The 26,660-nt window shown below is 54.0% G+C and overlaps 1 protein-coding gene across 1 annotated transcript in view; it reads left to right on the forward strand.

Annotated features, from left to right (window-relative positions):
- CEP164 (centrosomal protein 164) overlaps positions 1 to 26,660 on the forward strand; it is a 71,238-nt gene that overhangs the window by 37,877 nt on the left and 6,701 nt on the right. The window contains exons 8-22 of the mRNA XM_007446913.1: positions 3,625 to 4,011; positions 5,276 to 5,356; positions 7,221 to 7,304; positions 11,311 to 11,405; positions 12,537 to 12,704; positions 13,567 to 13,713; positions 18,013 to 18,228; positions 21,736 to 21,867; positions 21,960 to 22,176; positions 22,997 to 23,074; positions 23,292 to 23,423; positions 23,785 to 23,907; positions 25,508 to 25,651; positions 26,091 to 26,174; positions 26,295 to 26,363. Of these exons, the coding sequence (XP_007446975.1) occupies positions 3,625 to 4,011; positions 5,276 to 5,356; positions 7,221 to 7,304; positions 11,311 to 11,405; positions 12,537 to 12,704; positions 13,567 to 13,713; positions 18,013 to 18,228; positions 21,736 to 21,867; positions 21,960 to 22,176; positions 22,997 to 23,074; positions 23,292 to 23,423; positions 23,785 to 23,907; positions 25,508 to 25,651; positions 26,091 to 26,174; positions 26,295 to 26,363 (2,157 nt within the window). The remainder of the gene's footprint in view (positions 1 to 3,624; positions 4,012 to 5,275; positions 5,357 to 7,220; positions 7,305 to 11,310; positions 11,406 to 12,536; positions 12,705 to 13,566; positions 13,714 to 18,012; positions 18,229 to 21,735; positions 21,868 to 21,959; positions 22,177 to 22,996; positions 23,075 to 23,291; positions 23,424 to 23,784; positions 23,908 to 25,507; positions 25,652 to 26,090; positions 26,175 to 26,294; positions 26,364 to 26,660) is intronic.

Raw genomic sequence — 26,660 nt, forward strand, 5'->3', positions numbered from 1 at the left:
AATTTGCCTTATACTCAAGGACCTGGGGCTGTGACAGGAGGAGACAGAAGGAGTGTGAGCACGGTTGAGCTGAGAGCAGAGCCGTGCTGTGGGTACGTCCCCCGGGTGCCCTGCGGAACACTGGCGTAGGAGGCTGTGCGCAGGGGCCTGGGTGTGCGTCCTGGGCCGGGCCTCAGGCCATGGGCCCCGCAATGGAATGAGGAGCAGGGGCTGAGCTAAAGGAGAGGAGCATGTAGTCAGCTGGGTTTTCCAGACACTCAGCTCTCGTTCATCCATTTGTGGATAATCCATAACAAATGCCTCGTCTCCCCCTGCTGTCCTTCCCCTCAAGACGTCCCCCTAGCTGTCCTGTCATTGCAGTTAGTTGACGTGGGCTCAGGGAATGCAAGTTCACTTATTTTCATGTTAGCCATGTTTTAATATTTTACTATTTACATAGACAGAATAGGATAAGCTCCATGGAACATTTTTCTTTTGAAGAATTTTAGCTTAAGAGTGGCATAGCCTGGGCCTGACATTCTGTAGTCTGGCCATATTCTCTCATGTGTAAGAATGGGAATCTACCCCTGGGTCTGGTGTCCTCTGATTTTTGATAGGTTACTTGTTTTTCCGTCATTTTGAATATTAATAGTTAATATTTGTTTAGCTATTTTCCATTTCATAAGCACTATAACAAATAATAGTCTAATCCCTGTATAATTTTGTAAAATAGATATCACATCTCCATTTTACAGAGTAGGAACTCCTATATCTGCATTGACCCACTTAATCATTTTTTTGCGGTACGCGGGCCTCTCACTGCTGTGGCCTCTCCCGTTGTGGAGCACAGGCTCCGGACGTGCAGGCTCAGCGGCCATGGCTCACGGGCCCAGCTGCTCCGCGGCGTGTGGGATCCTCCCGGACCGGGGCACGAACCTGTGTCCCCTGCATCGGCAGGCGGACTCTCAACCACTGCGCCACCAGGGAAGCCCTTAATCACTTTTAATATTCAGTCAACAAGCATTGACTGAGCACCTATTATTTTCCAGAAACTAGACACTGAGGATAACAGGGAGCTGATTTGGTGAGGGCAACAGGCAAGGAAGTCAGCAGTTATAAGACAGTAGTTGTTGTGAAAGAGGATGAGGAAGGCTGATCTCAGGAAGGCTTCCTGGAAGAGGAAATGCCGTGAGGACCAGTGGGAGCTTGTCAGGGTAGATTGTGTGTGTATTAAGAACACGCACGGCAGAGCAGGGAAATGGCATGTTTGTTCACAGGCAGGATGTGTGTGTCTGGAGATGACCTCAGAGGAGCAAACAGGGCTGGGCTGGGTGAGAAAGGCTGTGGGCCGTGTGAGGAGATGTGAACTGGTGGTCTGACATCTCCTCTGTCCCCTAATCCAAGGTCTGTTGCCTTTCTTTCATCATGAGATGAGCACGGCCGGGGTGGCTTGGCTGTGCTTGCTGAGTCAGACCCCCTCACTCCCCCCGAGACACTCCCACGTCCTTCTTGGCATCCAGGAGCCCCACAGACCGGTCATTGCGTGCTGGCCGCTGCTGAGAGCCGGCTGCTGTGGGGACACTGAGGTGAGGACACCTGGCCTCTCCCTGAAGATGCCTCTCAAAGAGGAGGAGCTCATCTTGGCCCCTCTGCACCCAGTGACCATGAAGACTTCCTCCACACTACAGTTGGGGTGTCAGGAGGGTGGGCAGCAGTGGAGGGCACCCTGCCTTTGTGCTGCCAGGGCATGAGGGAAGCCCACCCCTTCTCTGTTCAGCCTCTGCTTTTCTCCCTGGGACAGGCGTGGCACTGACCACAGCGTCACCGCCGTGTCCCGTGCCCTTTGCTTTGGGCAGTAAAGGCTCATAGCCAGGGCCACCTGGGATGTTTCACTTTTCTCCATTCTCAGCTGAATTCCTTGAGGGCAGGATCTATCTTCCTGTTCAGGTCGCCATGGTGGGGTTTGGCTCATAGAAGGTGCTCGGTGAATGAACTTGTGGGTCTCATAAAACATGAGTTAGCGTTTATGGAGCGCTTACGGCGTGCCAGGCGCAGTTCTCTGTTCTTTACTCACTCAATGAGTGTTAACTTATTTAATCTTCCCAACAATCCTATGAGATAGGCCCTACTATACCCCCGTATTTTAGAGGAAGAAACTGAGGCCCAGAAAAGTTAAACAGTTTGCCTAGGGTCCCTGTAAGCACGGAGCCAAGATTTGAACCTGAGTGTTCTATCTCCGAAGTCAGGCTCTGAAGTGCTCTGCTTTCCTGCCTCTCTTAACCATCCTTGGAAAGTTTGGGTGGGCTTGTCAGTCGGCTGCCAGACCTGCTGCCATGGCTTTGGGTTCCGTGGATCCTTTAACAGGCAGACAGCATGGGTGAATGGCGTGTTTGGGGCTTTTCCTTGGCCCTCTGGACTCTAGTCATCACACTTCTTGTTGGAGTGTCCAGGGTCAGGCTTCAGGAAGTCTCAAAAATCCCTTCCAGAAGTTGTTCACGCTGGCAGCCCAAGTTTAGGACAGGTGTTTTCTGGGAAGAAGACTTCTCTGCTTGAGCCTAGGAGAGATCACAGGCTGTATTTCCAAGGGAGGAGTTCCTTTTTCTCTTGTGGTAGCTCTAAAGGTTTTTCCTGGTCTTTACCATGGGGTTTGTGAGCGAGGAGCAGGGTGGGCAGCTGTAGAGGTGCCCTGCTCCCATCTCCTTTCAAGAGACCCTGCAGAGGGGACCTTGGGGGATTAATGGCCTGAAGCTGCTGAAGCTTTGATCCACTGAACCTTTGATCCACCCCAGCTCGTGCCAAGGCTGGGCTTATTGATGGAATTGATGGGGTGCAACGGGCCCCAGAGCAGGGCCGTTTCTGCGCGACGGCTGCGGGACTGTCCATGGGGCTGAGACCCTTTCAGAACTGTGCTGTGGCCTGAGGCTCTCCTACTCAAGCCCCCTCCTTCCCTCTCCTGTGTCACAGGTCTCAGACCTGCGTTCCCACGCCTCTCCCCACCTCCCGTATCCTCATGGGCATTTCCCCCAGCCAGTCTACTACACACCTCACCCCGTCTGGCACCTGCTGCCCAGAGGACTCACCTGATGGTCCTCCGACAGAGGAGCCTGGCTCCAGGGCTGCTTATGCAGCCTCCCTAAGGGGGAGGCTACAGGGAGAGAGCTGCCCTCATTGCTGTGCAAGAAGGGTACCCTCCTGATATTTCCTCCCTGCTGCCTTTTAAAAGTGAAAACTCTAGACTTTGGTACTTTTCTCTCATGCGGTTCTCCGTCATCATCATTGTAAACAAATATTGACTTCTGAGCCTGCCATCTTATGGTTTGGCTAATGGGGCTAGAATGAGCCAGATTTATTACTTGAGAATGTGATGCGTGGTGACAGAGTTGTATAGTGCAGTGCAGTGGATTCCAAGCTCCTCAGTGGACAGGGGTCGGGTTGGGTGTATTCAGATCACCATAGAATTTCAGAGTCAGTGGAGCTGGGCTGGAGCCAGGAATCTGTGTTTTTAAATGCTTTTGAGGTGTGGGATAGCCATTGGTTTCAGAACTGTAGGCGTCAAGGAATGGCAGCTCCATCTTGTAGCAAGTCTCTAAACCCTTTTATTAATTCCTGATGTCTTCCTTTCTGACACGGTCTTCTGCTCCCTAGGAATCTCCAAGAACAAGCCAGCCAGAGGACAGGAAGGACATGTCTCAGGATTCCGATGCTGCCAGCAGCCCCCCTACTCCTGGCAAGCTCTTCAGCCGAGATGCAGATAGCAGCCTGAGCAGTGCCGATGGCCAAGGGCAACAGGCAAGAGGGGCAAGTTGCCTCCCAGAGAAAGAGAAGAATGAGAAGAATGATCCCAGAACGTCCAGGAGTGTGGCGGACCCCGGGGGCGACCCCATGGGCGATCAGCCTGCCAAAGCCAATAAAAAAGAGGCACCAGAGGACTCGGTGGATGCAAGAGAGGAGGGTTCCCTGAAGGAAGAGGCAGCAAAGAAGCCAAAGAAGGAGGCTTCCATCCCGAAAGAGAGCAGATCAGAGGCGAGTGGAGTAAGTCACTTTGTCCCAGTTGCTGGCTGCAGCTCTCTGCTGCTCTCTCGTGCCCTGTGCACATTCCTCTCCCTTCATCTTTTTTTAAAAAGTAATTAATTAATTAATTTGGCTGCGTTGGGTCTTCGTTTCTGTGCGAGGGCTTTCTCTGGTTGTGGCGAGCAGGGGCCACTCTTCATCGCGGTGCACGGGCCTCTCACTGTCGCAGCCTCTCCTGTTGCGGAGCGCAGGCTCCAGATGCGCAGGCTCAGTAGTTGTGGCTCATGGGCCCAGTTGCTCCGCGGCATGTGGGATCTTCCCAGACCAGGGCTTGAACCCGTGTCCCCTGCATTGGCAGGCAGATTCTCAACCACTGCGCCACCCGAGAAGCCCTCCCTTCATCTTTATTACTGAGTCAGTAGCTGCATTTGCAGGCCCGGCAATGGGCCGTCAACATCAGCCAGAACCCTTAATTGTGACAAATATGCCCAGACCCAGCAGGCAGTAAAATCCTGAATGAAACTCCAAACCTGCTGGCACTAGAAATTCAGAGCAGAAATTTGCTTTTCCGTTGGCACCTCCTGGGGTATTCCTATTCCTCTGGTCTCTCACTTACTTCCTCTTGCCATTTCCTGCCTCCCCCTCCTACTTCTTGACATCAGTTTGGGGTGAGTCATGGTTGCAGCCTGTGTTCCTGCAGAGAGAGGAGCCTGTTGAGGGGAGTGGGGGGACGTTTGGGAGTGTCCTGCCCCGGCATTGGTCAGTTAGGTTACAATAAGACTCTTCATTGGTCTCTCTGGCTCCTTTGAACAACCCAAGACGCGGGAGTCCTGCTTGGTAAGATCAGGCCAGTGACCCGGATGGATGGAAGTAGGACCCAGCTGTGAGAGCATTTGGCATCTTTATTTTCCAGCCCTCAGTCCCGCCCTTCATCCAGGTGGATGGTGAGGGAATTCATTTAAAGAGCTTTTAGCTGCTTCCTGGAAAAGATACTCTCATTCTGTTTTCCTAGGATCCCATCAAACTTCCCCACTGCCGACTTTCTAACCATCTCCCGCTCCGCTTCACTTGGCCCTCCTTCCAAGTGGAAAGAGGGTTGCCCTGCCCAGCCTGAGGGGGCCGGGAGCAGGTGTCCAGAGAGAATGGGAGGGTCCACAGGCCTCTTTTAGGTTTTCCAGTAGAGGTGGATTTTGGTTTGGGTTCAGCCCTGTACTGGCACCATGGATAGTGATCACGACCCTCTGTCCTCTGCTCCGGTGACTTCTCTGTGGGTCTGTCTCCCCAGGAGTCAGAGATCAGTGAACACATGAAGGAACTACAGCCCTCAGACTCCACTGCTTCTGACCCCAAATCCTTTCTTGGCCTGGTGAGTCTGAGATGGGGGGCAGCAGAGTGGTGGTGAAGAGCATGGGTTTGTGAGGTCCTGTGTTTGAGTGATTCGCTGAGCATCTCACAGCTTGTAAGTGGGGAAGTTAGGACTCAAACTTGGGTCTTGTCTAACTCTATTTTCTCAGCCCTACATACTAAGGATAACACTACCTACTTTATAGGTTTGTTGTGAGAAGAAAGTGGGGGTAAAGAGTATAAAACATTAGCATATAAACATTAAACAAACATAGCTGTTATTACTATTACTGCTGTGTGAATTGCCTGTGAGATCATATGAGATCATTGCCTCTGGGCTCTAGCAGGAGCATTACATGAACCTGGGAGGTTAGAGACTGTGTGTGTTTTATGGAATCACTGAGCCATGGCGAGGACCAGTCCTCAGGCTCTCAGGCTCTGACCAGGAAGGATGCTGTGGTGTGGTATCATCTCCAAAGTTAAGACTTCATCCTGGAATGCCAACATCCATGGTTTCTTTGTCCCAGTCCTTCCACCCAGCCTGCTGTAGCCTGGCTTCACTTGCCAGGTTTGTTATCTATGGGGAGGAGTTCGGGGTGCTTTTTGGCAGAGCACTTTTTCCAGAAACCACGCTCCATCTGTTTGGAGGAGGCAGATCAAAGGGAAGGGATTAGTGGGAGAGGGTCAGGGATGAACAGTAATGATACGGGGGGGTGCAGAGGAATTAGGAGGCTGTGTGCTCAAGCCCCTCACTGAGCCATGGGCTTAGGAGCCAGATGGCAGCTGCCTTGAGTGGAGTAGAACTCACGCTGAAAGGGAAATGTCATCAGCAAAGAAAATCCACAAGCTAGGAACGGGAGGCAAAGTCCTTGTTGGCACAAACCGTCATGAAGAATCACCGTGTCACAGAACTCTCTGAAGCAAGGGCCCTGCCCCTGCTAAAGGAGTCACTGTGTGGAGAAACGGGCCGCCCATCGGCATTTTTCTTCTCTGTGGGAGTGGGTGGAGGAAGCCACAGACAGCAGGACCAGACCTTGGCTGGGCGTCCCTCCGTTTATCAGCGCTGATGACAGAACTGTCCCTGTTAGCGTGCTGTCAGGTAGCCATCCGTCACCTAGCCCAGTGGCGATCTTGGGCTCGGAGGGGGCGGGCTCGTGGCTCTGTGGCAGCCAAAGGGCTGCGGGGAGCTGGCACCCATGTGGGCCCTTGCTGCCCGTCCCAAAGAGAAGCTGGTGGAGGAAGTGGCACTAATTCATCCCCATTGTCCAGAGGGACACCTGTATGGGAAGGGGAAGGAACCAGCTGGGTGGAGCCTGGCAGGCCCTGGTGTCCAAGCTGCCCACAGGGCTTCTGGGCACTTTGGCCTCCTGGTTGGGCACCAGGAGGGAGAGACAGCTGGAAAGTGACATGCTTTGCAGCACGTGTCACACAAAGAGCTTGGTCTTTGGAGTCGGCCCAGGGCACTTCTGACCCCCAGCCCTATTGCTTACCAGATGCGTGACCTTGGATAGATTACTTGGGCTCTCAAACTGCTTGCTCCGTGAGATAAGAATAAGAGGATCAGTCTCATAGGGTTACTTTTTTCCCTGTAATTTGATTATGAAAATTTTCAGACATACTGAAAAAAGACTTTTACAGCGAATAGCCTCATACTCACCACCTAGAGTCTACAGTGAACAGTTTACCGTACTTGCTTTGCCACATACCTTTCCATCCAGTCACAGTGTTAATTTTGAAGGTGAAATTAATGAGTAGCTGTCGGAGTGCTTGGTACAGTGCCTGGCATGTAGTAGGCGTCTTTCTGGGCTACAGAAGAGGCCCTGTATCCCTGGTGGGCACTGAGCGTGACAGAGGAGAGCTGACCTCCCCGTCTCTACCATCTCCAGGACTTCGGTTTCCATAGCCGGATCTCGGAGCACCTGCTGGATGTGGACATGCTCTCCTCTGTCCTGGATGGAGCCCACTGGGAGGTGAGTCTCTCTGGGGCTGGGCTGGAGCCTCACTTTTGAGGATAATCAAGAGCTGAGTCCTGCCCATCCCAGGGTGCATTTCTGGGAGTTCTCTCTCTTCTGATTCATTAAGGCAAGGCCCTGACTGTGCCTGTGATGGGGCTTCCGACATACATGCTCTGTTGCTGGTGTGAATTAAGTCATTCCGTGTCCTCCACCGCCATATATTTATCTGTTGATCCAGTCACTTAGCAACTGAGGGCCGACCACTTGCTCCCGTGCAAAGCACTGTGTAGTTTGTGGGTTTCAAGGCACTTCCCAACCTGGCCCATCCAACCTCTGCGGCCTCATCCTCAGCCCACCGCCCATGCCCTGGCTGTGCCCACCACTCGCCGTTCCCCTGGGGCCACCCCCTCCACCCCCTTCACCACTCTGCCTGCTGGGCTGCTTTTCCTTTTGTCCCGGCAAGCTCTTTCTTGGTCTTGGAGGTTCACGTCTGACGTCACCTCCTCCAAGCACGATTTATCGTTCCTTCCCTTTGCTTTCCTTTGCTTCCCTTAATGCTGCTTCTTTTGTTTTATGGTTCTTTGTCTCCCCTGTCAGATGTAAGCTCAGACACAGACCCTGTCCTTAAGGAGCTTGAAGCCAAGGTCATTTTTGCCTCCTCTGTAGGGTTGTTGAGAGGAGAGAGATTCTGACATGTGGTCTTTGCAAGTTTGAGCGGGCATTTGGTTTGGGTGAAACAAACAAGGTATTTAATGTGAATCAGGCCTGGGTGCCCTTAGTGAAGCGAGTCCTGAGACAGGATAGAGTTACAAGGTCGGTTGCATTTGTGCCTGACATGTTCTTCTTGGTTCTGCTGGACCTTGGTCCCCACCGTTTGCAGCACTGCAGTTTGGAGGTCTTTAAGGGCACAGACAAGGCCAGGTGGTGGTTGTCAGGAAGGGTTTGGAGCAGGTGATTTGTGAGGCACCTTACTGAGTTGGCTGGGCAAGGTGAATTTCCATTGCTCTGTCTCCAGAATCTGGCCAGTATTAGAATACTTGGGGGGCTTTAAAAAAGACAGATTTCTAGGTCCTGCCTAAGACCTCATGAGGCGAGCAGCCTCTTTTTGGGCCATGCCACTTGGTATAAAGCAATAGCAGGGCCTGGCTTGCATTTGGTTCTCATGAGGCACCCTCTGAGGCAGCCGCCCTGGCAGAGGGGGCCCTAAGCTGTATCTCATGACCAGTGTGGAGCAGTGCTGGGTGCTCAGGTTGGTTGACCGCGTGGAGCCCTTTGCGAGATTGTGTCTGCCTCTCACTTCAGGGCACGGAGGGGCTGAGCAGGGAGGTAGAGCTGGAGGGACAAGAAGCAGCCTCTTTGTGGGATGGATAGAACCATAGGTACAGTCCCCTTTGTCTTTCCAGGGGGCACTTGACCATTTTCCATATTCTCTGGATCTCTCTCAAGGCCAGGGCCAGTGCAGAAGCTTAGAACTGAGCTAAATTAATTTTTGTTCACTTAAACATTTTTTATGCATCTTTATTGAGATCTAATTGACATAAATAAACTGGACACATATAAATGGTACCATTTGATAAGTTTTACCATATGTATACACCTTTCAAATCACCACCACGGTCAAGGTAATGATTATGATGAATTACAAACATGATGAATTTTATAATAGGTTACAAAAAATGACCATAAAATTATTTCAAATAATACAGAAGGTCAAAGTCTTCTACTTCCTGCAGCCTTACTCCCTCCCGCAGGTAGGGACTGTTAGTTTCCATTAACATTTTCATGTGCCTTTCCAGAAAATTTTCTGTACACATATAAGCATGTATTTATTTTCTATTTGTTAATCTTTTTTTCCCCCCACAGAAGTCGGAACTGTGCTATAAAAACTGCTTGGCAATATGCTCTTCAAATTCGAGAATAGACCCTTAACTTATTTCTATGCTATTTCAGATCTGCCCTACTCCCTTTATTGGTTGCATAGCATTCTGCTTTATGAATGCACTGTGACTTACTGGGATTTATTAAACTGAGGACTGCATCATAAACAAAAAACAAAACCCCGGAGCTAAGTTTAGGTTGGGGAAGTGGTGTCTTGAGCAGTCTTAGGCCAGAGGCTTAGAATGTGCTTGTGTCTCCCCTTTCTGAAGAGTGCCGATATGCCTGATTTCTTTGTCTCGTTCCTTTGACTCCCTTTCTGGGGCAAAAATGTCTAGGGAGCAGGTAAAAACTCTGCTCAAAGGACCTCTGTCTGGGTACTTGCCCAAGGTGTCCCTTATTCTCTAGCTGGGGGCTAGTTGAGTTTCTAGCAGAAATATGGAAGGTGAAATAAGAAGGAAATAGACAGGCCTTGTCTGTAGCTTGTCCTTTCTGATTCAGGGCTCAGTCCCCTGATATTAATTACAATCACTGCACTTTGTTACCCATCTTATATTTTAGTTTGTGAAATAGATTGGCCTGTGTGATTGTTTTTGTTTTTGTTTTTCCTTGAAAAGAGAGGGGGAGCTGTCTGCTGAGCTTGTTGTGAATTGTAGGGAAGACAAGTTGTGAGTTGAGCTCTGGAAGGGAAGGAGGTGGGGTGGGAGAAGGGCGGCCCGCCCCGCCATTGTCTGCGGGCTCTGCCCGGCTGATGCGATTAGGAGTGGCAGCGCTGGCAGGGAGCCCTTCTGCTGCGGGCACCAGGAGGCACTCCCAGGCAGCATTGCTATTTTTCATGTAATTTGGGGGAGCTGGCTTATAGTTCAGACCCATCCAGATGGCAGAGTCGGCCACAGCTGCCAGGGCTCAGGCTGCCAGTGGAGAGGTGTGGGGGGCTGGGGGCATGGGGCTGGGGACATGGAGGCGTGCCAGCCTGGCCGGAGCCCTACTGGGGAAGATGGAGTGAGCTGTCTGTCTCCTGCCCCACCTCTCCTGTTAACCCTCGTGTCCCGGAACAGGCAGGGCTCCTGTCAGTGTGACAGAAGGAGTGCAGGTCCTAGGATGGGGACTGGCACCGGCAAAGCTGGGTTTCTTTTGTGTTTTGTTTTTCCTCAGGCTGGGGAAGAGGAGATGGGGCATGAGGAGAGCTCGTATTTGTGGCATGCCTTCTTTTGGGCCGGAGTCGGGCTTTATGTACGTGATCTCATTTAATCTTCACCAGAAGCCCTGTGAGCTGTGGTTTGCTATCCCATTTTGTAGTGGAGGAGGTGCTAGAACAAAGGGTTGAGTCCAGGCTGACTGCCCTACTCTACCCGCCTGACCTCACTCCTGCAGAAAATATGTGAATGTATCAAGAATAGTCCTTTTTCACCAGCTTGCTAAATTTGCCTAGACACCTAAGCTTTAAAATGAGATTTGGGGTTGGCTTTGTTTTGTTTTGTTTTGCGCTGTCTGGGTGGTAAAATCCCTGACTAGGAAGGGGGCATCATTGTCTACTGATGGGACCTGGGTGTCGGGGAAGCAGAGGAGCGCCCCGTCTTCCTCCCTTCAGGTGCCCACACAGTGCCCTTCTCGTCTGGAGTACAGCTCTCTGTCATTTCACCAAGTCTCCATCTCTCCAGGGTCCTTCCTCTTTAACGCACTTGTCTGCTGTGCCCAATCTTGTTCACTTAATTTGAGCGTCCCTGATTATCACTAGCACTGGTGGTCTGGGGCCTCTGTGGATCTGGGGTGTTCATGGATGGCTCCGCTTTGTACAACTGGCAGTGAAGGGTTTCCAACTGCAGAGGGCAGGATTTTCTTATGTGTTCTGCTTCAGCCTATGGCTTCTGCCTCTGCCTGCAGTGGCTTTGGTGTCTGACTCATCCTCCCCAGGCCAGCAAGGCTGGCCCTGGGAGCAGCTGTGAGCCTGGGGGCTTAGCCAAAGCCCCAGGGCCTTCACTGTGCAGTAGACGACCTTCTCTTCTGCATCCCGAGTGGTCCTCACTCACCAAGAGCCACCTCTCAGTGCTTCTTCCTGACATGAGAGTCAGTTGGAGGATTAAAGGACCCAATGCAGACCCCCCAACCCCCAAAGTATACACTTTCCACTGCTACTTGCCTACAGGCCCAGAGGTTGGGGAGAGAAGACAAGGATGTCAGCCAGTCCAGCCAAGATGAGCTGCAGAGCAAGAAGTCCAGAGGCTCGGAGAGGTATAGTGTGTGGGAGGTCACCCTCAGGGACTTTGGGATGGCGTGGACTTGGGCAGAATTCCTGGCTTTGGTCTACGTACCTTGGTGTGCTCCTGCCTGAAGGCAGATGGTGAACTGACTGGATGGCCTTGCAAAGTCTGCGTGTGTGCGTGTGCGTGTGCGTGTACGCAAACCAAGTCAGGAGTGGGAGGTACTGCTGGAGCATATGGGGGTACTTTGTGCGCATAGCACCATTGTGGGGACAAGGCTCTGTCCTTTTCATCAGATTGGATGAAGGCTTGTGTGTCCTTGCTCGTGGGCCAGGGCTGGATAGCCTGCTCGAGGTCCGGGGGACCATGTTAGAGGGTCGGTAGTGCAGCTCAGAGCTCCGAGTCAGGCCTTACCACATCAGAAATGGCTGTGGCTGTGTGTGTGTGTGTGTGTGTGTGTGTGTGTGTGTGTGTGTGTGAGAGAGAGAGAGAGAGAGAGAGAGAGAGAAGGAGAGAGGGAGAGGGATTGATTGAGAGATTGAGAGATTGAGAGACAGGAGCTTCCAGCTTCTCAGGCCTGAGCCCATGATAAGAGAAGGGCTGCCACCCTGGAAGGGGAAGGGGGTGGTCATTCTACTTTTTGGACCTTGAAAAGCTATCAGCATTCTTACTTGAAGCTACCACTTCATGCATTGTCTATAGTCTGACTGTTTGAGTCTGGCTTCTCTTTTTCTCCCTCTTTTCTGCTCAGTTCTTCCATCACCACCCCCCACCCCCAACACACACACACACACACACACACACACACACACTCTCTCTCTCTCTCTCTCTCTCTCTCTCTCTCTCTCTCTCTCTCTCTCCCCGGCCCCAGTGATGGCAGGAGTGTGCCCAGTGTGCCCAGTGTGAGTGTGCCCAGCTTTCACTCCTGGGCCAAGCAAATGCAGCCCAGGGACCTGGGAAGGCTGAGTGTAGTCCAGGCAAAGGGAGAGCTCTGGAGGGAGTTCCTTCGTCCTGTTTTTCTGGCTGCTTTGGCCTCCGTGGGCTCTCCATGGAGGTGGGGCCCCGGCTGAGGTCCAGCCCACAGGAGGCATGGACCTCGGTCCCCGTACTCCACTCCCCAATTCTCCTGCTGCTGTCCGAGTGGAGGCCCTGACTCTGCTGCTCTGCCCAGGTTATCTCCTCCTCTTCTGCCTGGGGAGCGGCTCCAGAGTCCCCTTCACAGCCAGGCCACGGATGAAGGGCCTCCGCAGCCCCTGGAGGAGCAGCCGGAACAGAAGGGGGCAGAGGAGCCTGGGGAGGGCTCTGCAGGCAGCCGCACGCCCCCTGGTCCCCTGCAGAGGTAAGGGTGGGCTGGAAGCCTCCCAGGGTGGGCGTGGAGGGCCTGGAGAGGTGGGGAGAGCAGGGGGTGGGGTTGCAGCCTAAGCAGCCGCAACAGACGTTTCTGCTGAGTGTTTCACACAAGCTGGAGAGTTAGGAAATCTGCCTCTTCCTCGTCCTTGGCCTACAGCTAAAGTCGGGGTGCACAGTCTGATTAGGGGAGCTTAGAAACTCTGGAACTAGGAAGTATGTCTTCTGACCCAGCTGCCTTCCTGCCAGGGGCCGGGGCAGAGACTGCTGTCACCCTGGACTAGGCTGTTCCTGCCAGGGGGGCCATTTCTCCCAGTCCCCACCTGCCAGCCCCCTCCTTCCCAGCAGGCATCCCACCGCTAGTCACTCAGCAAGCCTGTGGGAAGCCCTGCTGGGTGCAGGGCCCCGGGCTTCCCTGAGGCCAGCTGAGAGGACCTTCACTCCCTAGCCTGCTCCAGAGCCGGTGTAGACTTGCTAGTTTGTTCCCCTGGCAAGAGAAAGACACTGGTCTTAGAGCTCATCTGGTTGGAATGAGTCACCGGGGGAGGCTGAGTAGCAGCCGTGTTTAGTCGGCAGCATCCGCGGAACTCTGCTGTGTGCAGAGCCTCTCCTGGGCGCCATAACCATTCTGTATCCCACCTGGAACGTGAATCTCTGGTCCTTCGGTGTAAACTGCTCGGGGAGAGGCAGGGAGGGGAGCTGGGATCTGAGACCTGAGACAGGGAAACCACAGGTCTTGCCGGGGCCGCTGCCTCCTTCGTCCCCATCACAGACCTTTGACCCCGAATGGGGTACACCTGGAGCCTCTCACCTTCCTCTGGCTTTAACACAGTTGCTTCCTTGTTGCTGTCAAGGGAGGAGATCCCAAGCCCACCTGCCGCCCACGAGAGGGGCGAGGAGCAGCGCTCCCAGGCTGAGGGGCCGGGCCCTGGGCAGGACGAGGCCGAGGGGCCCGAGGAGAAGGTGTCGGTCGGCCCCACCCTGCCAGTCTCTCCAGAGGTGTAAGGGCCAGTTTTCATGTCCGTCCCTGCCCTCCACTGTGTGTGGATTGCTTCAGTGCCCATCTGGTCTTGGATGGTGGGGAGGGGATGCTCTGGCTCCGGCTCAAGGAGTGGAATGGGGGGAGAGTGAGTGAACCCTTGGTTCTGCGTGCAACCTTGACCCCTAAGCAGCCCCCGGGGCTCCCCTGGTCAGCACCTGGGGTACAAGGCTGGAAGCGATGGGGAGGGGGTGGGGTATCTCCTGGGTCATTAGCAGAAACCTGGTAAAGTGTGTTTTCCCCTCTACCAAACATGTTTTTCTTTGAAAAAATTATTGAGGTATTTATATACATGAAAGTACATACATCTGAAATGTCCAAGTCAGTGAGTGTTTACATACGTATACACCATATCACAACCACCCAGATCATTAGCAGAACATTTCCATCCCTCCTGAAAGTTTCCTCAGGCCCCTTTCCTCTCAGTCCACCTGCCCTAGGTCACCGCTATTCTAGCTTCTGTCCCATAGATTCGTTTTTCCAGTTCTCTAACTTCATATGAATGGAATTATCCAGTACACAGTATATATCTTTTGTGCCTGGGTTCAAAGCTTAGCTGTGCTGTTGCACCAAAAGCACCTTCTAAAACTTAGAAACCTTTCCGCTCTGCTCCGCTTTCTCACCCCTTTTAGAGATAAGGAAACTGAGGTTCAGGGAGGTGAAGTGATTTGCCCAAGGTCACGTCGCCAGTCGGTTGCAGAATTAGGACCTGAGCCCTCTAGTCGCCTGAGCCATCGACTTCTGACTCTTGCTCTGTAGCCACTGTGCCTTTTCTCTGCATGGAGAGAAACAGGTGTCAGGGCGATACAGGTTTTCCTGTCTGTGAACTGAGCAGTACAAAAGGATTAAGTGTCCTCAGGATTCGGGCTGACTGTTGAGCAGAGACAGGTTCACGCACTGATTACTCACAGGAAGCGTCACTGAGAGCTGGCGGGGCACGTGAGTGCACAATCTCATGTCATCGCTGTAGCGCTACAGGAGTGACGTAGGGAAGGGGTAGCCCATTTTTCAGGTGGTGATATATCCCACAGTGACAGCTCTGCCCCTGAGGAATGACATAGCTTTCCCAGGTCCCCTGGGTGGCTGTGGGCAGCCAGATCAGGGTGCTTTTGATGAGGACAGGAGGTGAGTGGGGTTCAGAAGCAGGACCCTCTGGGCAGCGGGCAGAGGGCATTTTCCCAGGGCTTCTGGAAGAGAAGCTGGCCAGTGAGGCTCCTCCTGGCTGCCTGGGCTGATGCGTCCCCTTCCTTTGTGTTTCTCCTCCCATCCCAGTGAGGCTCCCCCTGCTGGGGGGCTCTCTCCTGGACCACACAGTTTCAGTTTACACAGCGCCCTTAGGAAATGTCTTCTGTTCCTTTCCTGAGTCTTCTCAGGCTCCATAACTTCCTTGTTATTAATCTTTACAGCTACGTTAAGAATGGATTGATTTTCTGGGATTCGTGGGGAGTGGCTCTGTGTCTGTGCCTCATTTGTATCCATGGGATTTTCATTTATGGAGGTGACTGAGTGACAACACAGAGAGGCCAATGCCACTGAAAGAAGAATTTATTCCTTATATTTCCAGAGAGAAGAGGGCATGCCACGCCAGGTGGGGCCACGTGGGGAAGGACCAGAGTTGGCCAGGAGGCCGAAGAGGCGAGAAGGAAGAGCGTGACCCAGAGCCTTTCTTGGGGTTTTCGTGGGAAGCAGTGGGCGAGACAGGGTAAGTGCCCTGAGCGAGTGGAGGGGTGGAAAGTTTGAATAATTTTGGAGGGCTCTGGGCCTGGTCTCTAGTTACCTGGTGCCTGGCCCTGGGTGATTTTGGGCGTGGGAAATAGATCAGGAGATGGTAGGGGGTGTAGGGATTGGTTGGTTTGCATGTGAAAGACATACTCCCTTTGCTGTCTGTAAGGATTGGCTGATCTGGGAGGGGGCACCCTCTCCTTGACCAGCCAGCTTTTTCAGATGCCATAACATCATGAAATACAGAAAATAAAAAGCACGATTAGTAGAGTCTGTCACCTGCATAGATATTGTCAAGCTGAATCAGGAGGAGTTCAGAGCAAAGGGCAGGTCAGGGAGTGCAGGCAGGGCTAGCAAGCAGCCACCGCTGTGCGTGCTTTATGGCCAGAGGCCTGGGTCTGGGAAACAAGGATACCCTTCCGTTTGTCATCCCAGCATCTTTCACGAGGTGTGTATAGAGAGAGGGTAAATGAATTAAAACAACTGGGTTGAAAGTGAGCGGAGACAAGATCCCTGATGGTGATCTGAGTTTTCGTGGTACTGAGCCTCTTCTTGGCTACTAACTGTTGCAAACTGTGTCTCACTGATGCTGATACCTGAGGAGTGGCCTAGAAATCGGACCTGCCTCTTCCTCCGGAGTCTTCAACTGCCCAGTTATCTCATAGATCTTTCAGCCTCACTGTTTGACCGCCTTGGACCTAAGCTGGGAGTTTGGGATACTCGATCTTTAAAACAGGGACACGGAGAAGAGGCCCACTGAAAAGCAGCCCCATTTGCCTGCGTGCCAGGCGTGCAGGCAGGCTCAGTGGTGCGTGCATCCTGGGCACACACTGGCACGCCGGCTGATGCCCCATCTCTCCGCAGCATCTGTCCCCAGGGCTCCACACAGCTACGTAGCCCATAGGGGAGAGAGACATTAAAAGGTACCATCTCAGGGAAAAAAGATGTTTTCAGCTCAGGTTGGAAATGAGTTGGAGGGTTGATGAGGCTGAGAGCTGCGGGGGGGAGGCTCTTTCCGAGGGCGGGATTCTCAGAGGAGGTGGTGGCCACATCTTACATCTGCATCAGTCGGGCTGGGACAGGGGACGGAGAGGAAGCTGGGAATTGGAAGGGGGGAGACGGGCTTGGGAGCAGAGGAGAACTGAAGGCAGGCCTCAAGACTGTTTCTGGTCTGAGTCATGATTTTAGGAAAGATCTTAATGATATTTCAGAGATATCAGTAGCCTTTTGTGTCTTCCTTCTCTCTCTGGCCTCAAGGGGCTGAAATGGAGTTCCAGAGCCCTTGTTTACTTCTGCTGTTCTAATCTGATCCCGCCCACTGCCTTCTGTCTGCTGCACTATGGGAGCTGAGTGAGGAGGGGGTTTTACATCCCCAGCGGTGGACGGGGGACTGGCTCCCCTCTTGGGCTCTGGCCCCTCTTGTCCTTGATTGGACCACGCCCATTTGCTGTTGGGGTCCACTGGGCCACCGTGCCAGGCCTGCCGCAGCTGGAGCACCCCGGGAGAAGATGGTGGTTGGGTGGCCAGACCAATTTCTGATGTAAGATTTAGGGACCTGGGAATGCCAGCATGTCCTGGCCTTTAGGGAAGCCACTCTGGGAGGCAAAACACTTTATCCCACTTATGCTTTCGTTGTTTAAAATGTTCTTGGGGTTTCTCTTTGGGTATCTCCTTTAAGAACCAGAATACAAGCAACATAGCAGCCTTCATTATAGACATCTCTTTAACCGATACCAGTGTTCCTTATCTTACCACCCGCCTTATGCATCCAGGTTAGAATTTCTTTTACACATTTCCAAACAGTGAATTCACTCTAAGCAGATGAAGCTGTGGCATCATCGGGGAGATATGGAGCCTGGCATTCTGGTTGTGCTCTTGCTACTGTCTTTGGCTTAGGGAAGGGTCTCCTGCCCGGCTCCCTTGGCAGAGTGGGGAGGACGGTTTCCCATTCCTGGGCCTCCATGGACTGTTCTAGGCCTCAGGGCTAGGAGTTCTAGCAGCGAGGAGACATGCTGCTGCTTCTCCCGCTGGCTCATAACACACTGGCCTCTGTTCAGTTTGAGAGTCAGAGAGCAGCCTCTGGGGACTTCCCAGATTGCTGGCACTGAACCTCAAGTAGCAGGGAGAGCCCTGGTAGGGAGTTGGAAACAGGGCCATGAGCCGCTCTGGGGAGGAACCCATGAGGGACAGAGCTTCGCTCCCTTCCTGCTGCCGCCAGCCCTTGAGCCACAGCTTGGGTGTTCCCTCAGGCCACAACCCACCAGGTGCCCTGAGAGCCTTCTATGGGCCACCCTCATCCCCAGGCTCTCGGGGCCTTTGACAGCCACCGTGGGGCTTGTCCTATAGAACAAATGCTGCCTGTGTCTTCGAGTGTGTAGGCTTGCTGCCTGCCCTTGGGTACAGTGATTTGCACTTATGATTCCTGACCCTGGGCCCTCTATTAGGCTTCCGTATGTGCTGTTCTGTATCTGTATAAATCCTAGTGCCAAAAGGTGGGTGGATGGTACACCTAGTGAAATGCTGCTTCCACCCTTGGCAGGCGATCTACAGAGCCTGTGGCTCCCCCAGAGCAGCTCTCAGAGGCTGCACTGAAGGCCTCGGAAGAGGCGGTGGCCCAAGAACTCGAGCAAGAGCAGAGGTGGCTCCTGGAGTCCAGGCGAGAGCGAGAGAAGATGCAGCGGCTCCAGGAGAAGCTGTGGCAGGCGGAGGAGGCGGAGACCCTGCAGCTTCACCGGCAGAAAGAGAAGGCGCTCAGGTCCCGCCCCGCCCCCAGCCCAGATGACCCGGCTGTGCAGGGACACCCTCCTCCCGCCCTGGCAGCCACGGGGTTGCCCGGGGCCCCTCCAGGACTGCTCCCCAGTGGTCCGTGTGGAGGGGTGGGCTCCCTGGCCAGGGCTTGTGCCTTTCCTCTTTTTGGGGAGGACTTGGGAGGCGTGATCATAATGAGGGGTAGCTGACATTTTTTGAGAGATTACACTGATCCATACGCTTTATGTCTATTAATTTGTTCAGTCCTCGGAATGGCCCTTATGAGGTGTCGTCATCAATTCTGTTTTGTAGCATCTATAATACAGACGAAGAAACTGAGGCACAGAAAGCTTAAGTAGCTTGTCCCAGGTATGGGGGCTCGTAAGCAGCAGAGCCCGGATTAACCCAGGCGGTTTGTCTCCGGAGAACAACTACATCGTCCTCTCTCTTGGGAGTCAGGGCCCTGTTGGAACCCGCTGAGATTGGGAGGGACCACGTGATATGGTGTGAGGTGCTCTCGGACCCAGAAGTTTCTATTTGGGTTCCTACTCTTTGAGTAGCTGTCTGCGAGGCCCTAGACAAATGCGACATGGAAGCCTGGGGTGGGCCCGCGTGTACAGGATTGTGTGTATGTATGTTGGAGTTTTATTTTTATAGAAAAAGGCAGTTCAGGGCTGGCATGACGGCTACACAGAGTCACCAGGTCCCTGGTCTCCTTTCATCTCTCTGCCATCTTTAGTGCTGGGTTTTACTCTCAGGGTCTCTTTACGGTCCAGTATCGCTGCTGGATCTCCGGCCATCGTATCTGTGCTCCAGGCAGGAAGATTAGGGGCACCTTCTAGCTCATTCAGACCCTTTGAAGGCGCTTTCCTGGGAACTTTACCCAATAACTTCTGCTTATTCTTTAAAGGAGTTTTCCTGGAAACTTTACCCAATAATTTCCACTTATATCTGGCTGGCTACCCCTGGTTGCAAAGGGTAACTGGGAAATGTAGTCCTTCAGCTGGTCCTCTGTACCTGATAGAAAAAAATCAGGGTTCTCTTAGTAAAGAAAAATGGGAGAATGGATATTAAGAAGGGTAATAAGCAATCTCTGTCACAGTCCCAGGATGGGAAAGGTGCTACAAAAAGATGTTAATATATTTCACTTACTTAGCAATTAAACTAAAGGCTAAATCTTGTCCTCTTGGACAGAACATCCGAAAGTGCTAGAGACTTGCTATTTTTCTATCATATGTAGCAAAGACTTATAAAAATATTTATGCTTAATTTAGAGAAACTAACAAAACCAACACCCAGCTACCCAGAGGGTTGGGGACAGTCTCTCTCATTAGCCCAACACAGGATCTACTGACCCTGGGTCCATCCTTATGTCACCCCTCCTGGATCCCCAGCCAGAGTGCATCCCAGAGAACAGATCTTCCCACAGCATCCTCCTCTTCCAGCCAACTGAAACTTGGGGCGGGGACCCACCCAAACAGGGTGAGACTCAGCTTACCTTGAGAGACAGTGCCTGGGAGGAAATCCCTGTGGTGTCTCCCTGCCCACCTACCAGGCTCCTCTCTCTTCCCGGTCACCCTCAGCTGGGCTGACTGTGCCTTTTGTCCCTCCCCAAACCCCCCAACTGCAGAGACCTCTTAAGTCGTGGTGAAAACCAGCCTGCCAAAAGTGTCCGACTCAGGGCCTGAAACACAGTAGTTGCTCAATAAATGGTGGCTCTTGATTGTAAATATTTTCAGTCGAAATCAGTACAGTGTCAGCGGTCTTGACTAAGTGCTTTCTCTGTGGGCAGTGCCTTGCCTGGCTGTCTTCCAAGTAGTTTATCATGAGAACCCTGTTTCTGTTTACGTGTGAGCCTTTCTGAGGGGTGGGGCCTCCTCTGTGCTGGGAAACTGCCACTTGGTAGAAATTTCTGGAAACCCCAGCTGACCTTGTAGCAAATATTTCTTGAATGAGAAAGCAGGCAGTAAGGCAGACAGGCTAACTCTCAGTTTCTTTAGTTACAAAACGAGGAGATTGAGTTTAGTTGTAAGATGAAGAGAGAGAGTTGTAAAATGCAGGACTTAACCTCTAAAGACCCTTCCAGCTCTGCCATTCTGTGGTGCTACATGTAACATTTGGCCACGGGATGAAGAGAGAGGGTTTCTGGGGAATCTAGAAGGAAGGATTTTTACTTCACTCAAATTTTCTGTCATCATGGAAGAGAGCAGTGGTGCTGATAACTTAAAATAGGAAATGAACCTAAATCTTTTCTGGCTTTGGAATTCACTCCAGAAGCTTTTCAAAGAAATTGTCTTCTGAATGATGCACAGCACACAGCCCCTGGTCACGTGGGGGCCGCAGGAGGGTTGTCTGCTTTGGATGAGATGGTTACTATCGTTGGTCTGCGAGTAAGATACCCCTCATAGATAATCAAAGCTTGCTTATAGTTTAGGCCTGGGTGATACTGTTCAAATTCAACAAACATGCATTGAGTACCTACTTCGTATCTGTTACTGTGTTTGGCACTTAGGATAAAACAGGTTTTAAGACAAGACTCTTTCTCTGGAGAAGCTCTCAGGCTTGTAAGGAAAACACAGAAACAAAAGATTAATTATGGTGCGGTGTGATGCGTGGCACCGAGCGGCATGGTTAAGAAAGGTCCTCATATAAAGTGTGTTGGGAGCAGAAAGGTAATTGATGAACTTGGAAAGACTTCTCTGAGAGGAGGGAGCTGGGTGTTGAACAAGGAACATGGGTTCATCAGGTAGGAAAGGGGGTTCTAGACGGGGGAACCTGCATGAACAAAGGCCAAGAGGCAGGGAAGAGTGTAGTGGGGTTTAGAGGGGGTGGCTCATCTGCTGTGGCCAGAGCTGGGCTGGAGTCAGACTGGATCCCACCTTGAGTGAATGCCACCGAGGTGAACCTGCAGGCCGAGGGGAGCCTTTGGCAGAAATGCTGTGCTGGGATCAAGGAGCCTGTAATCTGCTTCCGGCAGCAAAAAGCAGGTGGTTCATAGCCCCTTTAACCCGGGGAGGTATTAGAGGGAGGCAGCAGGACCCAGAGGCTGAGGTTAGACTCATCCTTAAGACTTAGGAAGCTTCGGACTGCCCTGGTGGTGCAGTGGTTAAGAATCCGCCTGCCAATGCAGGGGACACAGGTTTGAGCCCTGGTCTGGGAAGATCCCACATGCCTCGGAGCAACTAAGCCCATGCGCCCCAGCTACTGAGCCCACATGCCACAGCTACTGAAGCCTGCATGTCTAGAGCCCGTGCTCTGCAACAAGAGAAGCCACCGCAATGAGAAGCCCGCGCACCGCAACGAAAAGTAGCCCCCGCTAGCTGCAACTAGAGAAAGCCCGCGAAGACCCAAGGCAGCCAAAAATAAATAATGAATAAAAAAAAAAAAAAAAAAAGACTTAGGAAGCTTCACAGGCAGGCTACGGGCTTTTGGAGGCCAAGAGCCAGGGGTTATGCCTAAAAGAGGGAAGGCTTTGTGGTCCCGCCAACAAACTTGCCTTTCCTTTGCTTCACAGTTCCCTGACGGAGCAGCTGCAGAGAGCCACCGAGGAAGAGGAGAGCCTGGTGAGAGAGCAGGAAGGCCAGAGGCTGTCCCGGCTCTGCGCCCAGGTGCAGTGCAGCGTGGAAGCGGATGAGGACCAAATCAGGTGAGTGTGGGCTGTGGGCTGCCTGGCCACCTGGAGGTCCACCCCCGCCTCCCCCAGTGCTCAGGTCCATCCCCGCCTGCTTGTCTGCCCAGGGCCGAGCACGAGGCTTCCCTGCAGAGGCTGCGAGAAGAGCTGGAGTCTCTACAAAAAGCTGAGAGGGCCAGCCTGGAAGAGAGAAACAGGCAGACGCTGGAGCGTCTCAGGGAAGACATGGAGGCTTCGGAGAAGAGAGAGCAGGCCGCCCTGAACACGGAGAAGGAGAGGGCCTTGCAGCAGCTGAGGGAGCAGCTGGAAGGGGAGAGGAGAGACGTGAGCACCTCCCTCCCCACCCCAATGTGATCCTGGGCTGCCTGGGGAGGGACTGAGCACTGAGGAAGAGGAAGCGCCAGCCTTGGGGCACAGGGTGGGGAGCCAGGTGGAGAACGGGTGTCTGCGTGGATGGGCAACGAGATGTTGGGCCGGCTGTCTGGGCCCGTGTGGACCTGGCCTGTGGATTTGGGAAGATTTCATGACTGAAAGAACTTAAACCAGACCAGAGCTCTTGAGACAAAGGGGCCCTGTCCTTGTCCCTGAGGGGCAGCTGTGAGGACCTCGCGTTTCTCTCCTTCCCTCCCCTGCCTCAGAGTGAGAGGCTAGCCCGCTCAGAGGAATTTTTTCTCCTTTGTCCTTACTCCCTGTCCCTCCAGTCCAGTGGGTCTGTCTCTAGGTAAGAGGCTGAAGTAGGTAATAGGCCACGTGGAACTTTTGTTTTCTTTTGGTGATGGGTGGAGTTTCAGCTCTCAGGCCTGGGGAGCCGCAGGAGGTGGTGCTGAGACGTGCGGGCCTCCCTGCCTGGCGCTTATGCACAGGCAGGAGTGTTGCCTATGTACCGGTGGCCTAGAGGCAGGGGAATGGAAGCCGTGACCGAGACTTACTGAAAGGCCCCTCCACTCTGGCCTTCACGTCCCTGTTCGTTTGCGAGCTGCAGACTTGAGGGACAGTTATTTCAGAGGAACAAAGATGTGCCTGCGGTTCCCCTTGAGTGCTTAGCTCGAGAGGCATTGGGGGTGGTCTTCTGGCTCTTCCTCGTCTCAGGTCAGAGCCCGGCCAGCCTGCCTTGCGTCCTCACAGGCCCTCTGTTCTGCCCCAGGCGGTGGCAGCGCTGGAGAGGGAGCACAGAGAGGAGCTGGAGCGGCTCTCTTCCTCGCTGGAGGCCAAGCACAGGGAGGTGAGGGGCGGTGGCCCTGGTCGGCGGGGCAGACCCTGGGCATCCTGCGGTGTGAGCCGCGGGACCCCTTCACCGGCACCCCGTCCCCTAGGGAGGGAGTCTCCCTCTCCTGCAGCCCCCGGGGGGATGGGTGCTGGGACCCTGGGAAGCAAGTCCCCCGCGGCCACTCTGCAGCGCTCTCTGCGGGTCACGCTCCCCTGTGTGGGTGCCTCCTCAGGTGGTCTCCAGCCTCCAGAAGAAGATGGAGGAAGCTCATCAGAAAGAGGAGGCCCAGCTGCAGGAGAGCCTTGGGCGGGCGGAGCAGAGAGCTCATCAGAAAGTTTACCACGTTCTCGAGTACGAGCAAGAGGTGGGTGCTGGTCTGCTCCTTCCACTCTGTGTACCTGTCGTGGACACTCTGACGGTCGGCCAAGCCATCCTGGCCCAGGGGTCCTCTGCTTTGCTTTGGACAGCTCAGCTGGGGTCAGGACTTCAGGGTCCGTTTTCATGCCTTAGTTCCCTGGAGGCCAAGTGCTTCTCCGCCCCCACGCCCTATATGTGAGGAGGAGGGCGTGCTGGGTGTGGCCGTGTGTATGTCACCTGACGTGTGCACGTGGGGACATTGGGGAGGTTGTGTCACATGTGTGTATGAGTCCCTTCAAGTGCTTCAGTCCCCGGGTGCTGCTCCAGCCTCAGTCCTGCATGTCGCATCCCTGCCGCCTGCCCTGCAGCTCAGTGGCCTCCTGAGAGAGAAGCGCCAGGAGGTGGAGAGGGAACACGAAAGGAAGATGGACAAGATGAAGGAGGAGCATCAGCAAGTGGTGGCTGAGGCCAGGGAGCAGTATGAAGCCGAGGTGACCTCACCATGTTCACTGGCACGTGCACATGCGTGCGCGCACACACACACATACACCCCGAGGTGACCTCACCACGTTCCCTGGCATGTGCATGTGCGTGCACACACACACACACACACACACCACACACACACACCCCACCCCCCACCCCCTGAGGTGACTTCACCACGTTCCCTGGCACGTGCATGTGCGTGCCTGCGCGTGCGCACACACACACACACACACACCGAGGTGACTTCACCACGTTCCCTGGCATGTGCATGTGCGTGCACGCACACACACACACCCCGAGGTGACTTCACCACGTTCCCTGGCATGTGCATGTGCGTGCACGCACACACACACACCCCACACACCCACACACACACACCCCAGTGTCATACACACCCCGGGGTCACACACACACACCCCGAGGTGACTTCACCACGTTCCCTGGCACACACACACCCCGGGGTCTCTCTCTCTCTCTCTCTCACTCACACACTCACACACACACACACACACACCGGGGTCATTCCCAGCTGGCCAGAGGGCCTGGGAAGGGGACCACCTGTGGTCAGGGATGGTGGGAGGCTTTCTTTCCTGGCACCCTGCAATGGTGAGATCGTGTTTTGCCTTTTTACTAAAGTATTAGGTGAGGAGTGATTCCTCCCCATCAGCAGGCTGCACTTTGCTGTCATATTAATAATAGCTGACGTGTATTGAGCTTGTACGACGTGTCGGGCACTGTCCTAAGCTCTTTATGTATATTACCTCATTTAGTCCTCACGACACCCTTAGGAGGTTCATATTATCATTATCTCTATTTTAAAAAGAGGGAACTGAGACTTGGGGAGTGTAAGCAACTCTCCCAAGCCCACCCTGGCTAGTAAGTAGAGGAGCTAGGATTCAAGCCAGAATGTCTGACTCCAAAGTCTTCAATTTTAACCACCCAACACTGTGCCACCAGGGTTAATAGAAATTCCAGGACACCAGGAAATAGACTGGCAAGAGCCACCCAATATTTAGATATTATCTGCCCAACTTCAGCCTTCGGTGGGAACGTTCAGTGACTTAAGTGGACCCATGCCGGCTTGCTCATGTTGGGGGTGGACGAGGGGGAGGGCTGGTGGCTGACTTTGGCCCAGAGCCAGGCCTCTACCCAGGGTTTCTAGGCTACTCCTCCAGTAACTGGAACCGGTATCCCAGACTCTTTGCACCAGGGCACAAATAGCGGCCCATCGTGGTGAAATGTAGTTGACTCCCTTCCCAAACCAGTTCTGCCCTTGCTGAGGAAGAGTGAGAATTTAGTAACGATCTCTCTTCCCTTAAGGAAGGAAGGCTGTGCGTGCAGGGGTGGTGGGAGAGGCTGGCTTCCACCCAGGGATTTCTCAGCACGTCTGACCAGCATTGTTTCAGCAGCAGAGAGCTGGGGTGCAGGCTTTCTGGGGGCGGGACCTCGCCGTCCTCAGTGCTCTCCTGCTCTTCTCCAAGAGCCGGCCGTAGAGGCCTGTTGGGGTCCCTGATGGCACTGACCCAAGGCTGCAGGGTGGGCTGTGGTTTTAGGGGTGGGAGGGGCGGCTGTGGTTTCCCACCGGCGGCCCCACTGTCCATGCAGGAGAGGAAGCAGCGGGCCGAACTCCTGGGGCACCTGACGGGAGAGCTGGAGCGCCTGCGCAGGGCCCACGAGCGGGAGTTGGAGACAGTGAGGCAGGAGCAGGACCGGCAGCTCGAGGACCTGCGGCGGCGGCCCCGGGAGCAGGTGGGGGCCCCGGACTGACGGTCGCTTGGGGCCCGCCCTGCCCGACCCCTCCACCCTGGGTAGAAAAGTGCTGGGGGCCGGCACTGCAGCAGCAGCAGATGGAGCCTGACAGCTTCAGGGGTGGGGGTCTCTCGCTGGCCATGCGCAAGCTGGGGCATCCTTGCGCTTTTCTTTTCTGGGCCAGGGAGCATCCCCAGGACTAGAGGCGGAGGTCAGTAGCCCCAGGGCCTCGGGGTTGGCACCTTCGCCTCTCCTCGCCCCCGCTGAAATAGACGAGAGGTGGTGCTCTACTGGGAGGCCGTGGGGGCAAGTGGGGGAAGCCAGCTCAGCTTGGAGCGGGCGGTATGGGGTGGTAGGTCACAAACCCCTCCTGCCGCTCAGCACGTGCCTGTGCTCTTGCTACGCTCACGGCTTTCTCTCCACCTACACTTCTGTGCAGGAAAGGAAACTCCAAGATTTAGAGGTGGAGCTTGAAACCAGAACCAAGGATGTCAAGGCCAGATTGGCTCAGCTGGATGTCCAGGTGCGGGAGTGGGGGCGGAGGACAGGTTCTTGGGGACCCTGGACCTTGGAGTCAGCTTCCCCAGGAGAGGACCCGGGGCCCGGAGATGGCCAAATGGCCGGTCCTTTCCTTCGCCCGCAGGAGGAGGCCGCCCGGAAGGAGAAGCAGCAGCTCCTCGATGTGCAGAGGCAGTTTGCGCTGGAGAGCGAGGTTTGTCGGCCTCTCCTGTCCTCTCTCCTCTATCTCCCCTATTCCATTTCCTTCCTTCCCCCACCCCTTTGTTCACCTGATCTGTCCACGGAATTGGGTTCCAGACTATGTTGGCTCCTATTGCACAAATAGCCCCAGCGTGTGGGACCAGCTCAGGAGCCGCCGGGGGTGGGCCTGGTGGGGGACGCTGCCACGGAAGGCAGACACAGGCCTTCAGTGGGCCTGGTTCCATCCTCTCCCCATTGCTCTTCCCTGTTGTCTGTTGCTGCCCGCTCCCTGCCTGCCCCACCCCCCCCC

The sequence above is a fragment of the Lipotes vexillifer genome, unplaced genomic scaffold, assembly GCF_000442215.2.
Source record: "Lipotes vexillifer unplaced genomic scaffold, Lipotes_vexillifer_v1.1 scaffold1634, whole genome shotgun sequence".
NCBI classification, from domain to species: domain Eukaryota; kingdom Metazoa; phylum Chordata; class Mammalia; order Artiodactyla; family Lipotidae; genus Lipotes; species Lipotes vexillifer.